This window comes from Elgaria multicarinata, chromosome 1 (genome assembly GCF_023053635.1).
Source record: "Elgaria multicarinata webbii isolate HBS135686 ecotype San Diego chromosome 1, rElgMul1.1.pri, whole genome shotgun sequence".
Lineage (NCBI taxonomy): Eukaryota > Metazoa > Chordata > Lepidosauria > Squamata > Anguidae > Elgaria > Elgaria multicarinata.
The window spans coordinates 203,725,394-203,740,167 of record NC_086171.1 but is presented as its reverse complement, the minus strand read 5'-3'; the positions used below and the strand labels follow the sequence as shown (position 1 = coordinate 203,740,167).

The 14,774-nt window shown below is 38.7% G+C and overlaps 1 protein-coding gene across 1 annotated transcript in view; it reads left to right on the top strand.

The window, feature by feature from the left end:
* The window catches only part of SYCP2 (synaptonemal complex protein 2), a 60,415-nt gene that overhangs the window by 22,131 nt on the left and 23,510 nt on the right, over positions 1 to 14,774 (top strand). Inside the window, exons 18-29 of the mRNA XM_063142384.1 lie at positions 1,579 to 1,712; positions 2,159 to 2,541; positions 4,596 to 4,720; positions 6,061 to 6,097; positions 6,927 to 7,000; positions 7,087 to 7,144; positions 8,597 to 8,652; positions 8,897 to 8,948; positions 9,858 to 10,032; positions 11,268 to 11,359; positions 13,318 to 13,482; positions 13,961 to 14,159. Of these exons, the coding sequence (XP_062998454.1) occupies positions 1,579 to 1,712; positions 2,159 to 2,541; positions 4,596 to 4,720; positions 6,061 to 6,097; positions 6,927 to 7,000; positions 7,087 to 7,144; positions 8,597 to 8,652; positions 8,897 to 8,948; positions 9,858 to 10,032; positions 11,268 to 11,359; positions 13,318 to 13,482; positions 13,961 to 14,159 (1,550 nt within the window). The remainder of the gene's footprint in view (positions 1 to 1,578; positions 1,713 to 2,158; positions 2,542 to 4,595; positions 4,721 to 6,060; positions 6,098 to 6,926; positions 7,001 to 7,086; positions 7,145 to 8,596; positions 8,653 to 8,896; positions 8,949 to 9,857; positions 10,033 to 11,267; positions 11,360 to 13,317; positions 13,483 to 13,960; positions 14,160 to 14,774) is intronic.

Genomic DNA, 14,774 nt, shown 5'->3' with positions numbered 1-14,774 from the left:
AAAACTCATTGTCTGGACCTGTTAGTTGATCCAAAGTAAAAATCATCTTATCTGTCCATGTCCTCCATAAAAACGCTTTCTTTCCAATTCTTAAATCTGGGTTTCCCTATAAAGTCAGTTTTGCATGAAAGAATGTATCAAACTTTAATTGACATGATATTATGCACCACACCTCTCTAGCAGCCAAAATTGTAGGTGGCAGGGGTTTTACTTAGTCGAGTGCTATCCATTTGAAAAGAGATTTTAATCATAGGGCTTCCAGAACTGACCGTGGTGGCAGTACTGAGGGAACAGGAGAATTCCAAAATTTAAGTACAAGCCCATAGGTAGGCCTGATGGTACAAAGCAAGGTATGGAAAACCAAACCCACCTTCTTTAATTGGAAGTTGCATCTGTTTCAAAGATATTCGAGGTGGGGAAAAACACCAGAAGAATTTACGAAACAAAGCATTAAGTTATTGAAAATATTTAAGGTAGTTGAGAATTTAAAGAGATTAAATGCATCATCAGACAAGTGTTTTATTGCACCCTGGTTACTGGCCACTATCAGTTTTTCATGGGTCCTTTTGACGACGCAGTCCCCCTCCTGCATGTCTCCTGTTCTTGGTCTTTTTTCTGCAACAAAATAATACCTGGTAAATCTGTGGGTTTTTTTATTGAAGCAAAACTTGCCACCATTTCCTGCTGAGTGCAGAAAAAGCAGTGTGATAAAAACGCCCCCTGAATGGGCCACGTGGTCTCTGCTGCTTCCTCTTTCTTCCCAGTGTAAAGAAAGAGGAAGCTGTTAGTTGCTATTGTGGGACAGCAGAAGGAGGCCAGAGCGATGATAGGAAGCACAATTTCCCTGCCGTCTGATGATGCTCTAAATCTCACAGATGCAGTTAATCAACTGCGGTGGAAGTTTGATTATTAGCTGTAAATACAGCCTTAGAGTCAGGAGAGGAGACATTTCTATTATCTAAAGTCTCTTTGGCAAACAGAATGAATTCTAACTCTCAACACAATGATTTAACATTCAGCAGAATCTTTTTCATTCTTTACTCAGGCAGCTATTATAAAAGCTCACAAATTCCTCCGTTTCTCCGTTTCCGATACTCAAACAAGTTTCACATGATATTATTTGTAGTGTTCTACCTGGCTATCTTTCATTTTCAAAGGCAGCTTAAGCAGGATATTTCTTTCCATAAATTGTAAATTCAGACATATTACAAGAGCAGCAGGCAAGTTCAATACCTTCTTCAAAGCCCAGCATCTCTTCCTTCCCCATTAGTACTCTGAGTACTTCTCTGAGTGTGCACACCACAGCAATACCTGGAGAAGATAAAATAGAGAGATGGGAAGCTGTCTTTCCGCTCAACCTCATTTCTAGCCCAGCCAGTCCCAAGGTTGCTAGGGCTTCCCAGTCCTATGGGAGGTTGGTGAGGACTTGGCAGGCAGAGCAATTACACTCCTGCTGCATTCTCCATGTCCCACAAAAAAGGGACATCTTTTGTTTAAATATAATACAAGAATTTGTATTTGGCAATAAATATCAGTAAAAATATTTGTTGATAAAATAAAGATTGCTTCTTTTTTTAGATTGCCTGGCATTGTGGAAAATTCTGCTGCTGAAATGAAAACCCAGCGAAAACAGATGTGTTGGTTACCTGAGACAATAATAACACATTGTAACAAGCAGAATATTAGTGCATTGGAAAATACATTTCATCAAGGTTAAAGTTTTATTTTATTTGTAAGGATTGTTACAGGTGTTGTAAAGTACCTAGAGAGTTTTGGCTATTGGACCATATAATAATAATAATAATAATAATAATAATAATAATAATAATTTATTTCTTACCCGCCTCTCCACTTGGATCGAGGCAGGGAACAACAGCAAATATAAAACACATAAAAACTGATTAAAACATAGTATACATGATTAAAACATCCTAAAAACATCCTAAAATTCCACTGGCTTGGCCTGCCGGAATATATCAGTCTTTATTGCTTTTTTAAATGCTAAAAGACTGTCAAGTTGACGAATCTCCTCCTGCAGGCCATTCATCCACAGTCTGGGAGCAGCAGAAGAGAAATGTAATAAATAAATAAATGGTTAAATAATTTTTTTATAAAACTCTATTTTGAACTTCAAACATTCTTCTTGATTTTGTTTTAGCTCCTAATCAAAGCGGTACAGCTGCCAAGCAAAGGGCTTTCTCTTCAATATTTGAAATGACTTCTTCAGAGTTGAAAAAGAAACAGCATTGCAACGGAGCAATTGTGGAGCAGCAGGACAATGAAAAGAAAACACCAGTGAAAAATTGCAAAATAAACAGCACAGAGTCATGGAAGGATTTTAAGCATTTGGATGAGAAAATACCAAAAAGTAGCAGCAGAAAGAATGTTTCCAGTAAACCTGAAATATCACTTAAGGCAACCAGAATGAATGACAGTACTCTAGCAAATCCGAGGCACTCAAAATTAGTTACTGAAATGAGTGATGATGCTGGCTTTGATGTATCTTCTGGAAAAGAAACTGCTAATAAGAAAACTGATCAGGTAAAACAATAAAAGGCAAAGCAACTTCCAAGTTACTATTCTATTTGCAAGTCAAAGTAATTATTATTTTTAGATATTTTTAAATATCTAGTATATTATTACCATATCAAGTAAATGCCTCCAGCTTACCGTACATTGGCACTTCCTCATTAATTGATTTAAATTATTACAAAATAGCATAAAGTCTTACTTGGTATAAAATTTAAGTTGCAATTCTGGGAGGGTCTCTGGGAGGGTGTCTCATAGGCCATTGAATATTGTGGACTTCCTTGGAAGACAGTGGAACTTCTAACCATTTTGGCCACCATACTGGCAGTGCTGTGCTGGTTGTAGAGCCAGAAACAGGGTGATTTGGAAGGGCGTCAGAGGTGTCTGAGAATCTACAGCCCTTGTGTTCCCCTGACCTGTCTCCAAAATAGAGCCAAAAACTACATGAGCCCAAGAGCTGGCATAGTACATTCCCTCCCATTGGAAGCAATGGGAGTCAGGGCCAAGGATGGATGTTAAAGGAAGACAGTGCTAGGGTTACTGGAAACTTGGCTAAAGGAAGTGAAATACTGTAAGCTGAAAAGAAGGGACCCAAGGATACCATGGAACTTGTGGAGACATGGAGCCGGTTTGTACAATCAAGCCAACAACATGGCTTATTTAACCCATGATGGGCTGCAATGCGTGCAGGTGGCCGTTTTGAATATTCAGTCTATGATTGTAGTTTGATGTATTATCTGAAGCCCAGAGAAGGTGGGTTTCTGTGGTTAACACACCGTACACAACTGTAAACAGCCCCTGGGTTTGGATGACACAACAAGCTGGGGGCGCAGCTTGAATATTAAAAAAACTGCCCGGCATGCACCACAACTCACTATTGCTGAAGTAATTACTGGGCTGCAGTGATAATGCAAACCCGGTTATAGTAGTGAAGAAAAGAGGAGGCCAGAATATAGTAGAAGTAATAGTATAACCTCACATAGTCGCCAGGGGCTGTGCGCTATTGGCAGGGAGAAAGTGGACAAGCAAGGGAAGTACGGAAAGCGGAGGACTGGGCCAGGGGAAATAGGGGACGTCTAGAGTCCAGACCAGGGGTGGAAAACGTGTGGCCCTCTAGATATTGTTTGACTCCAACTCACATCAGCCCCAGCCAACATGGACAATGGTCTTTGATGATGGGGGTTGTAGTCCAGCATGTGGAGGGCAGCTGGTTGTCTGGACCCTGACACAGCTGTTGGGCCTTTAAGAATGGCATAGAAGAGGAATTTTGCCAGTTGTAGCTTCTGCTGTCACATATCATTGTGACTTGGCAATCCTAAGGTTAAGGAACATGGTGATTTGAATAACTAGCCATATGATTTTTTTTGGCTGCAGGTCTCTAGGATTCCTGTTATTGTAAGCTGCTGTACTAATAAATATATACAGATTAGCATCTAAACTGTAGTAAGAGACAAAGCGTTTAATCCTAGACAGCACTAGAGTGGGCGAAGAAGAAGCTGACTTACAGCTAGATCTTTTTTTAAAAAAAGTTTGGAATTTTTAAAATGTGCTTGCCACTTCTGACACGTAGATTGTTTTGGTTCAGCTGTGTGCATACTTCTCTCCCACTTGCCTGTTGATTGTCTAGGGTTGTGGTTAAAATTCTACTCCATTCAATCCAGTATCACAAATTCAAATGGCTTTAGAGGTTTAGAGATTCCCTGCATGTTGTAAGAATTGTCTTCATGTTTTCCTACTAGATCCTTTTAGGGACGTGGAGGGGAAGCTACCTTAATTCGTTATGGATTTTGGCAGAAATCTGTAGAAAGCTTTGATTTCAGGTTGACATTTCAAAACGTATGTTATTTCGCTACCATATTTCTTCGATTCGAAGACACACTTTTTTCCCCATATAAACATCTCTAAAAATGGGGTGCGTCTTAGAATCGCGGGTACGTTTATTATTTCTTAGAATCAAAGCTTTTTTTCTGTTGGTGGTACTGAAATTAGTGTGTGTCTTAGAATCGAAGAAATACGGTAATTCGATTTTCTGCTGCATTGAATAAATTATTTCCAAAAAATTTCAGAAAGCAAAATCAAAAGAAATGGTTGACGCAGCACAAATGTTAATAAGTAAAATCAGCAAGAGGTATAAAGAAAAGGATGGTGCAAAAAGTACAAGAAAACTGTACCAGCCATTTTCTAACAGGAGGTATTGTATGTCTATTTCTTTCTATAATAGTTTCAGTGGGTTCCCATGTAACTGGATCCTTTACAGCTGTGATAGCATTAAGAATTGGCAGCAGCTATTAAGCAGCTATTCTGTGCCACAAAAAAGTGGGTACAGATAGGATTGAATGGTTCATTTTTACCCAGGCAGCACTAGAAATATCAATATCATTAATACAAAAGGTATATTTAAATAGATCTGGTCATCATTCTGAATGAATTCAGTTTATTAGCCAGAACCGTGAAGCACATCTAGTGAGAATAGTGGTGCAATGATGTGGATGGCTTAAACTAGGTCTGGACTGATTGTTAGCAAAGCAAACATTTGGCATGAATGGGGACTTTTGGGGGGCCAAAATGTTCCTCAGAACCCCTCAAATGCCTGCCTTTTCCACGCCTGTTGGTTGCCCCTCTCAGTAGATGCTTTGGCTGCATTTTTGTTAAGAACATAGTTCTCTTCCTGCTGCCAGTGTGACCCTAATCAATTAGGCATCTTATTGTCAGTGTGGGGATGCCATGATGCCACATAGCTAATCAGATATGAGTACTTTATAATGTCACAAAGCCAACTCAAGAGTGTGTGCAATAGTTGTTGCTTTCACGCACAATGAGAAAATAGCTTTTGTCCTGTTTTTAACCCCTATTAAACAATCCAACAAACCAGGGAAAGCATTTTAATAGGAGGGAGAAAGTTTTTGCAGAGCCCTTTGCCCTAGATTAAATGAGTCAATACCAATTCTAAATGAACTGATTATTAATTCTTACTTCCAGCTACAAATGTGCTGCTCTGGAAGTCGTGTGAGACCCAGCACAACACTCAGAATTCTTTGTGAACTGGGTTTTTTTGCACCATGATGCAAGAATGGCTATTACAGTCTTGCAGTAATGTAAAAAATGTGTAGAATTCTGTGTGTGTAGGCACTCATTAACGTAACATGCTACTTCAGAAGTAGTTATGGGAATGGGCCCAAAGCCAAGCAGTGATCACAACATTCCCTTACACTGTCTATTTTCACAAGAGATAAGAAAGCATTGAAACCCATTAATAAAATAACCTTTCATATACAGTGAGTTGAATTTACTGTTCAGTATTGCCAACATTTGGAATAGAATGGAACTGGCTGATACTTTTACAGCTTATGGGACATGGCAGCGATCCTGCGCCACTTATCATACTAATAATAGGATTTATTTTGCAAGTCATGAGTTTAGAATTATGGGGTTTTAGTGCTTTAATTTCAGCTATATTACTTAATTCTTCTAAAGTATATCAAAGCAAATATTCCTTTGTAAATGTATTTTATATTTTACCCATTTTTGTAGCACATCTTTAAATCAATCTGGTTACAGTGTTAGCAAGGTATGTTTTTTCCCCTATACAAGCAAGTGTAGAAATGTGTTTTAAAATCTCATATATGTATTAGAACAAGTATACATTCTCATAATTGCACATCTGTCAACCACTAATCAATAATTGGAAACCTAAAACTCTTTAATGAAATTACACTTTTAGAAAGAGACTAGAATTTGAAAAAAACCACTACAAATAATACTACAAATAATTCCCACTAAATGAAGAACAGAAAGAAAAATTGTTATGCACCCCATAATTTTCTGAGCAATGAGAAATTTTAGGGGTGTAGCACTTACACAGGCTTGGCTTCCTGTTCCATTTAAATATCATTTTAACTAGACAGGGTTTTGGCCCATCTGGCTTCTAAACTGCTCGGTGGGCATAGCTGTGTTTACATCCTAGAGGGGTGGAGAATCTACCACAGTGGTTCTCAAACTTCCTAATGCTGCGAGCCTTTAATACAGTTCCTCATGTTGTGGTGACCCCCAACCATAAAATTATTTTCGTTCTTCTCTACACGATCCATTGTCATGGGATGGTTTGCTAATGAAAATAATACATAACAATAGCTTTAATAATACAAAAGATGATACATGACATAGTTCAGTCAATATAGTTTCCTAAAACCATTGGAAATATGTGTTTTCCGATAGTTTTAGGCGACCCCTGTGAAAGGGTCATTCGACCCCCAAAGGGGTCCCGACCCACAGGTTGAGAACCGCTGATCTACCACCTCTCCCAGGACCCATAAGCTTGCTTTGTGAGTTGAACTAAAACAAGTTTGCATTAGTTGAGGAGAGTCACATACCTGCTTTTCTAACTCTTTTATGCCTAGAAAAAAAAACAGAACAAAAGTTCTAGAAATTTGAAAACTGCTACTCTGCTTAACATAACTGCTGAACATCTTGTGTAAGTAAACATCACTCTCTCATACAAGTCTGAATTTATGTTAGATATTATGAGTACACTAAATAAAGGTTTATTTCTTTTGATAGGGATGATGTCTACAACTTTAACTTAAGTGGATTTGATGAACCAACAATAAAGCTTGGAGTAAGACTACCATTGTAGCAAATAATGTATCAATAATTATAAATAGATAATCTTCAACTGCATGATTACATTCAGGGTCGGCCCTACCATTAGCAAGGTGTGGCAGCCTATGTCATGCAGCACATTTGGGAGTTAGGGCTAGAAAATGATCATTAGTTCATTATTATATTTTTGCCAACATAAGAGTTTCTGTCTTAAGCTAGAGTGGAAGTTTTAAAACTCCAAAAGCAAAGAGGTTTGGAGGGAAGAAATAGCAGCTGATGTACATAATGCCATTTTCAAATGACCTTGCCCATGTTTTTCATTATGTAGTATATAAGGGATGACATTTTGGCATATAGCTATTATATTTGCTCTTACTGTACTTTATTAAGCATGCTTCTTTGGTGGCATTTCCAAATGCACCAAAAGACCCATCCAGCTAGTTTCAGTAGGGCCTGAATATGCATCATAATCCGCATCTTAAATGCCGGTGGAAGGCTGCTTACATACACAAATTTTGGAAGGCTGCTTACATACACAAATCTCTTGCTGCGTCAGGGCACAGATTTGAATCCTGCCTTTCAGGCATCCCTTAAGGAGGATTAAAATTAAAATATAAGACACAATAATATAAAATCACCCAATCATATAAAATGATTACATTAAAATAGACAATCCAAAAGCTATGCCGTGTCGGAATCCAGCACCCTTCCTATTACTTACTCATGTCAAATGTTACCAAAAGCCTGAAGAAAATACAACCAAATCTGTTTGTATTAGTGTCGTTCTGAACTGTGAATAGTAAGCCCCATGAAGTAAGATTCCTCCAGTTGATCTCAAGGGGATTAGTAGAATTCATAGGGGGAAAGTTATTCCCTCAGATACCCATATCTTTATATGTGAGCACTAAATTAAAAGAGGAACTGATGCATTTATTTATTTATTTATTGTTTATTACATTACAAGACAAATTGATGCTTTGTACAATTATTTTCTATCATACTTCCAGCATTTTAGGCTCTGAACTCTGTATTTTGACCTCTGTGCATGTGCTTTGAGGATGTGTGTCTAACAATTTAATAGGAAAATTTGGTACTGGAGAGGTTTATAATGAGAATTGCAATATACATAGAAAAATGTATATTTGAAAGGAGTTAGTCATTATCCAAATCCTGGGAATTGCTATAGCTTTGTAGAAATAGACCCTTGATGAATGGAGCATATGGGAAAATACAGTATTTTAGTGTTTCCTGTGCTGTTTTGACTAAATGCCTGTGGTATTTTGTAGAACTGTACAGTCTGTCTTTGTAAATTTCATTACAAAAATAAATAAATCCATGCTTGCTTGGATGACATAATCTTTACAAATAGAGGGATAGAAAAATCAACTACAAGAAGAGTTGTAATGTTTGGATGGTGTGTGTGTGTGTGTGTGTGTGTGTGTGTGTATTTTTTGTATTTGCATTTTAGATCCAAGAATGTCATCTTACTAAATTGGAAGCTACTACATATCTTCCAAAGAAAATGTAAGTATATTTTTTCTCTCAGTCGGAAGTCAAAAACTGTCATAATGTGATTGGATGATAGTAAGACTATAAGTACAAATACTTATCCTAGCATGTCAGAAAGGAACAACTCCACCCCCACCCACCAAACAATTATAGTGGGTCATTTTCCAGACATGCAAGCAGTCAAAAAAGCAAATCCATCCAAATTGAACATTTACTTTAGTTGTAATCATTACTGTAAGTTATTTCTTCATTGTTCCAGGAATCATGAAAATGAAGGAAAAAGTACAGTCCAAAAGAAACAAGAAAAGAAGGTATGTAAAAGAGAGAATACTTAGGGTTTTTTGGGTTTTTTTTAAAAAAGGTCCCATATTTAGAACAAATAGTTTATTTTGTAAAGCCATTATACGAAGGTTCCAAAAATGAACAAACAGCCATGTACAGTTCATGAGTATAATTAGGGTGACCATATGGAAAGGAGGGCAGGGCTCCTGTATCTTTAACAGTTGCATAGAAAAGGGATTTTCAACAGGTGTCATTTGTATATATGGAGGAAATTTCCCCAGATTCCCCATTTTTACAAATGACACCTGCTGAAATTTCCTTTTCAATACAGCTGTTAAAGATACAGGAGCCCTGTCCTCCTTTTCATAGGGTCACCCTAGTATAATCCAGGGTTAACTTACTCATAAGTAGTAAATACTCATTAAGTTCATATTACTGCTGTAAATGGCTCATGCTGTTACTCTGAGCTCTACATAAAAGTGAGAAACCCACTACTACCCTTTCCCCCCTCTCTACCCATGTCTTCTCTCTCTCCCTCTCTCTGTCACACACACACACACATCTGCCAACTGATCAAAATACTTACTTCACAATAAAACTGGGGGAGGGGCATAGGATAGTTTGACTCCGACAGAGCTCCGACCTCAGAGCCAGGAAACCGTACTCCCCTCCCCCTCACAGACAGTGCAGAGAGAACTGTGCCAGCTACTTCTTCACACTTGGAAAATGGAGTCAGGGAAAGAGGGGTTTGTTTAGAGACATAATCGTAACTACTATAGCTGGAATGGCTCCTGCAAATAATAATAATATAATAATTATAATTTTATTATTATTATTTATTGCATTTCCATACCGCCCCGTAGCCGAAGCTCTCTGGGCGGTTTACAAAATCAAATAATAAATAAATTAATTATCCGTGGTTTTGTTTGGTTTTATAGAATAGAACAAATAAAAGCAAGAAACATATTTTTAGTGACACAGACACAGAATACAGAGGTGATGACACGAAGACAGATATTAGCTGGCTAAGGGAATCAAATAGAAAACCTAAACCTCAGCTAGTAGATTACAGCAGAACCAAAAAACAGAAGACATCTAAAACCCTGGAAGCAAGTAAGAAAGCCATTTATTACCAAGTTTTTAAATGTGATTTTTCCTGTATTTAAAGAATTAATTTGTTCACATACACACCCCAAAAATGCAAATTTGTGATATTAAATTCTTATTATTCTTCTGTCTCATGGATTTTCAATGTGGTATGCTTACAGAGTTACCAACCTATTTGGGCCAATGGGCATATTTGAAAAATTCTCATTGGTGCCATCACAAAATGGCTGCCATGGGGCATATCCATTCCCAAAATGACTGCCATGTTGAGTGCAGCCTGTCACAAAACCCCAGTTTCACCAAAGGGCAAATAGGTGATGCTAAAGACGACTACACCAAGAACCTGAAACAAGACGGATATGGTGTCTAAGCCCCAAACACAAACCGACTCATTTGAGCCCATACTTGTCTCTCTTGTTCAGGATCACCCCCAAATCTGCCAAATTCTCTCTCTTTTTCTTTCTCTCGCTCATACACCCACACCAAACCAAAAACATTTATTTATTTACTTATTTATTTATTACATTTATATACCGCCCCGACAGCCGAAGCTCTCTTTACAACAGTTAAAAACAGTAAACATTTAAAAAGTATACAAAATTTAAAAAAGCAGATGTTGCACATGTGCAACAGGGCTTTTCTGCCTCTCCATCCCTTGTGCAAAGTGCCACCACACACTTTCCTTGCTTTCTCCACACTCTTTGGGTTGGGTTGCAGGCCTCCATAACCCCACCCTAGCCCTGTTCTCCATTCTTCCTGCTGCCCTACATCACACCTACCAGCTCTCCCTAGCCCTGTTCCCCTGGCTTCCTCCACCACTTACACTAGGTCACTCCCAGACCAGCCACCTCCTCCCATTCCATTGGGTCACTGCCAGTTCCCCCCAGGTCATCCCCCACCTTTCTGATTACCCTGCTACCATCTCCAGGCATCCCCCCTTCCTAGGCAGTAGGGTCTGTACTTCCCTTTTTTTTCCGGGCAGCTTTGAATCCTTCAGAGCAAAGTGCTGACCTGCAGCGGTCTACTGCAGTTTGCTGCCAAATTTTAGCACTAAGCCACTGGTGGTGTGTGTGTGTGTGTGGCCCTTGCACTGCTGAATTTTGGCAGTGTGGTAGCAGGATTGCAGCCCTTGCTTGGGGCGGGGGCAAGCTGGAAATTGGCCTCCAGACCTCCCAAAGTTGGACAACTCTGGCTTAGATGGATAGAGGATATATTGTTTAATTAATGTTGACCTTTTTTAGGTAAATCGTCAATATCACCAAGCATGAAGGAAGTATATCAACAAAAGAAAACCATAAATAGAGCAGATGGCAGGACATTAAATCTTGCCAGAGTAAGTGCACGCTGATATTTGGGGATGTTAAGCATTGAAAAATATTTATTTTCTGCCATTCCGTAACTCAGGTTAACACCTAAGAACAGAGGAGAGCAAGTTCTATCCACTGTAGATCTTAAAACTTGTAGGTCATAGTCCCTTACCCTTTGAGACAGAAGAGTTTTGGCCTCTTTTGCTTCCCTCGTTAATAGAGACTCCATGCATAAGCCCTTATTCCAGAGTATTTATAGCCAGAAACTTGTTCAATGTGGTTACCATTCACAGACTATCCAAAAGTCTTCTTGCGTCTTGAAAAGACTAGCACTTCGGATTTATCATAATTTTTAATTGCCAGTAGACACAAGAGGCCAACCCTGGGTTGTGAAATTAGAACAGCATCGTCTGCATAAAGTAAAATGGGAATATTTGAATTAGCCAACTTTGGAGGATGAGAATCAATGTTATTCAGAGCAGTTGATAAATCCCTCTGAACACAGTAATTAAAAATGGGGCTAAAACACAACCTCGTCTTATACCCCTTGTTGACACTATTGGTTTGGAAAAACCACCTGTGGGGGCCGCATCTTATTTGAATTTCAGTCTGGTGATCAAGATTTTGAGTTAAATATAGGAGTCTTTTAAAAATACCCATTTTTGCCCATAATTTATTCCTCAAAATTGAGTCAAAAGCAGATTTCAGGTCTATGAATGCAGTAAATAGCTGGCCCTTTTTTTGTGGGGGGGGGGGGCAGCTGGGCCAAAACAAAACAGTGATCTAAAGTTGAGCACCCTGGGCTAAAGCCAATTTTGTCTCCTATCATTTTGGAATTCTCGATCTATTCCAAAAGACACTTACAAAGCAGTTTGGTGTAAATCTTCCCAATTATAGATATAAGGCTAATGGGGTGGTGATTATTGGGGTCTTCTTGTATAAGGGAACTAAAATTGCCTTGCGCCAAATACGCAGGAGACGACCTGTTCTATTTGACAGTGTAAAGAGAGGGGCCAAAAGAGAGGGCTACCAACTCCCATTGCATTTTTAAATATTTGATGGGATGCTATCAGGTCCAAGGGCTTTATTGTTTTTGAGCTGGCTAATTAGATCACTAATCTCTTTTGGATGTACATTAGGTACTCAGGTAGATAAATAATAAATATGTCAAAACATTCAGATGTTAAAAACATAAGAGCCATGCTGGATCAGACCAAGAGCCATGCTGGATCAGCACTCTATTCACACAGTGGCCAACCTGCTGTTGACCAGGGACTCACAACTAGGACATGGTGCAACAGACCCTCCCACCCATGTTCCCCAGCAACTGGTGTATACAGGCTTACTGCCTCTGATACTGAAAGTAACACATAGCCATCAGGACAAGTAGCCATTGATAGTCTTCTCCTCCAGGAATTTATCCACCCCCCCTTTTAAAGCTATCCAAATTAGTGGCTATCTTGTGGTATCTCCTAAAGGCATTGAGACTATGTTTGCTTGCATGAAGAAATACATAGTCTGATCTGTTCACCTAAATCCATTCTATCTGATATGCAGTATGGAGAGCTGCTGTTCAAAAAACATATGTCCAGATCCTCTTTCTATCCTGGCCATGGTTTTGATTTATTGTCGGTGCTTTCTAAAATGCTGCAAAACGTGTATCAAGTTTTTAGGTATACCAGGACCATAGTAACTCCAGCCTTGCATATAATCTGCTAGGTCTGACTATAGGTGAATTAAGTGCTGATAATCCAATGCATCCAGTTTTTCTGAAGCCAAACATTGTATTTTTGCAAGCCAACTGATTCCAGAAATAGGGTGTTCAATTCTTCACTGTGATCGGCTTATGCTCCCCCCCACCTCAAACCCAATTTTATTTTGTAAGCTGCTTTGATCCTGCTGTGGCCATAAATGGGAAATATATTTAATTAATAAACAAGTCATTGTTAACTCATTAATATATAGATATGTTTTTTTTCTAAAGGTACCCGTTCCTAAAAATCAGTATGACAATGACGCTGGGGAAAAACCACAACCAACCAGATCAAGGCAACCAAGAAGAGCAGCAATAGCCAAGAAATCTTATAAAGAACTCTCTGATTCAGAAACAGAGAGTGAAGAAGAACCTTCTAAACCCTTAAAGGAATGTGTAAGCAGTATTTTTTATTCTGTAGTATTATAAAGAAATAGATTCCATTTGGGTTGCATTTTAAAAATTGACCATTGAATTTCTGCCTCCACTATACCTGGAATATGATTTTAAGAAGAGTGTCACAGGATTAACTAAGCAGAGATAATATTAATTTTAATTCAGAGATTGAAAAATTATTTTAAATATCTTAGTGAATACTTACAGATATACTACATTACTAAGCTGATCTTAATCAATCCAGGTGTATCATTTAACATTGTTTCTCAGTATAAACTCTGGATCTAAATTCAGTGTAATAAATTAGAACAATCCCTACAAAATACTGAGAACTCTGTGTTCCTAACTAAGGAAGCAATCGTATGCTTGCTGGGAGGACAAGCTGAGGGGTCATAGGATGCTGTGTACCTCCCCCTTCCCACTCTGTCTAGTGCTTAGGATCCAATAAAATGTGTCTGACAGGTTTTTGTATCTTTAGCCAGAAAATAAAAGTATAAAAAACAAAGCTGTTAATCAACCGAAGGTACAACGGTGTATTGTTTCCAGTGAGTCAACTAAAGGAAAATTGCTAAATCAACAAAAATGTTCCACTAAATCAAAAAATGTGCCAACCCCCCAAATGGAATCATCACCACTGCCATCATCTGAGAGTCCGGCTTCTTTTGAGATAATGAGATGTAAGTTTTATATTTTTACTTGTAGGTTTTTTATTGTATGTAAAGTTGAGTGAAGCAAAACAAAAGCCTGAAATTTATGTAATTCAGACTATATTTATAACTTGCACTAAACAGTTTTTGGATAAGTAGAATTACATGTTAACCATGCAGCTCAGCAAGGTGCAATACTTTTGCTGCTATACAATTACCTCTCTGCTGAGTCTATGCTCCAATAAACCAGATCCAACACTTGAGGCACCCCATCAGTGAGCTAGTTGGCCCATCGGGGCGCACAACCTTTTTGCCCTCGGGGCCATGTAGAGCTGGCTCAGGGACTACACCTGCATGCACATACATAGAGGCAGACACACACACCAGCGATCCTGTTACAGCCTGCTGTTTCTCTCTGCTAGCAGTGATGGGGAAGCATGATGAGGCTTTCTAGGGGAGTGAGTAGGACATACAGGCACAGAGTAATTCGGTGGTAGTGCATTCACGGGGGAGATGCAGTAAATGCCTTGGGGTGGGGCCAGGGCACATGCACCTCTTGGGCCACAGATTGTGCATCCCTACAGTAGATAGACACATCTTCTAGAGTTTTTATTAGAAATCTTAGTCTAGAGAAAATGGGTTGGT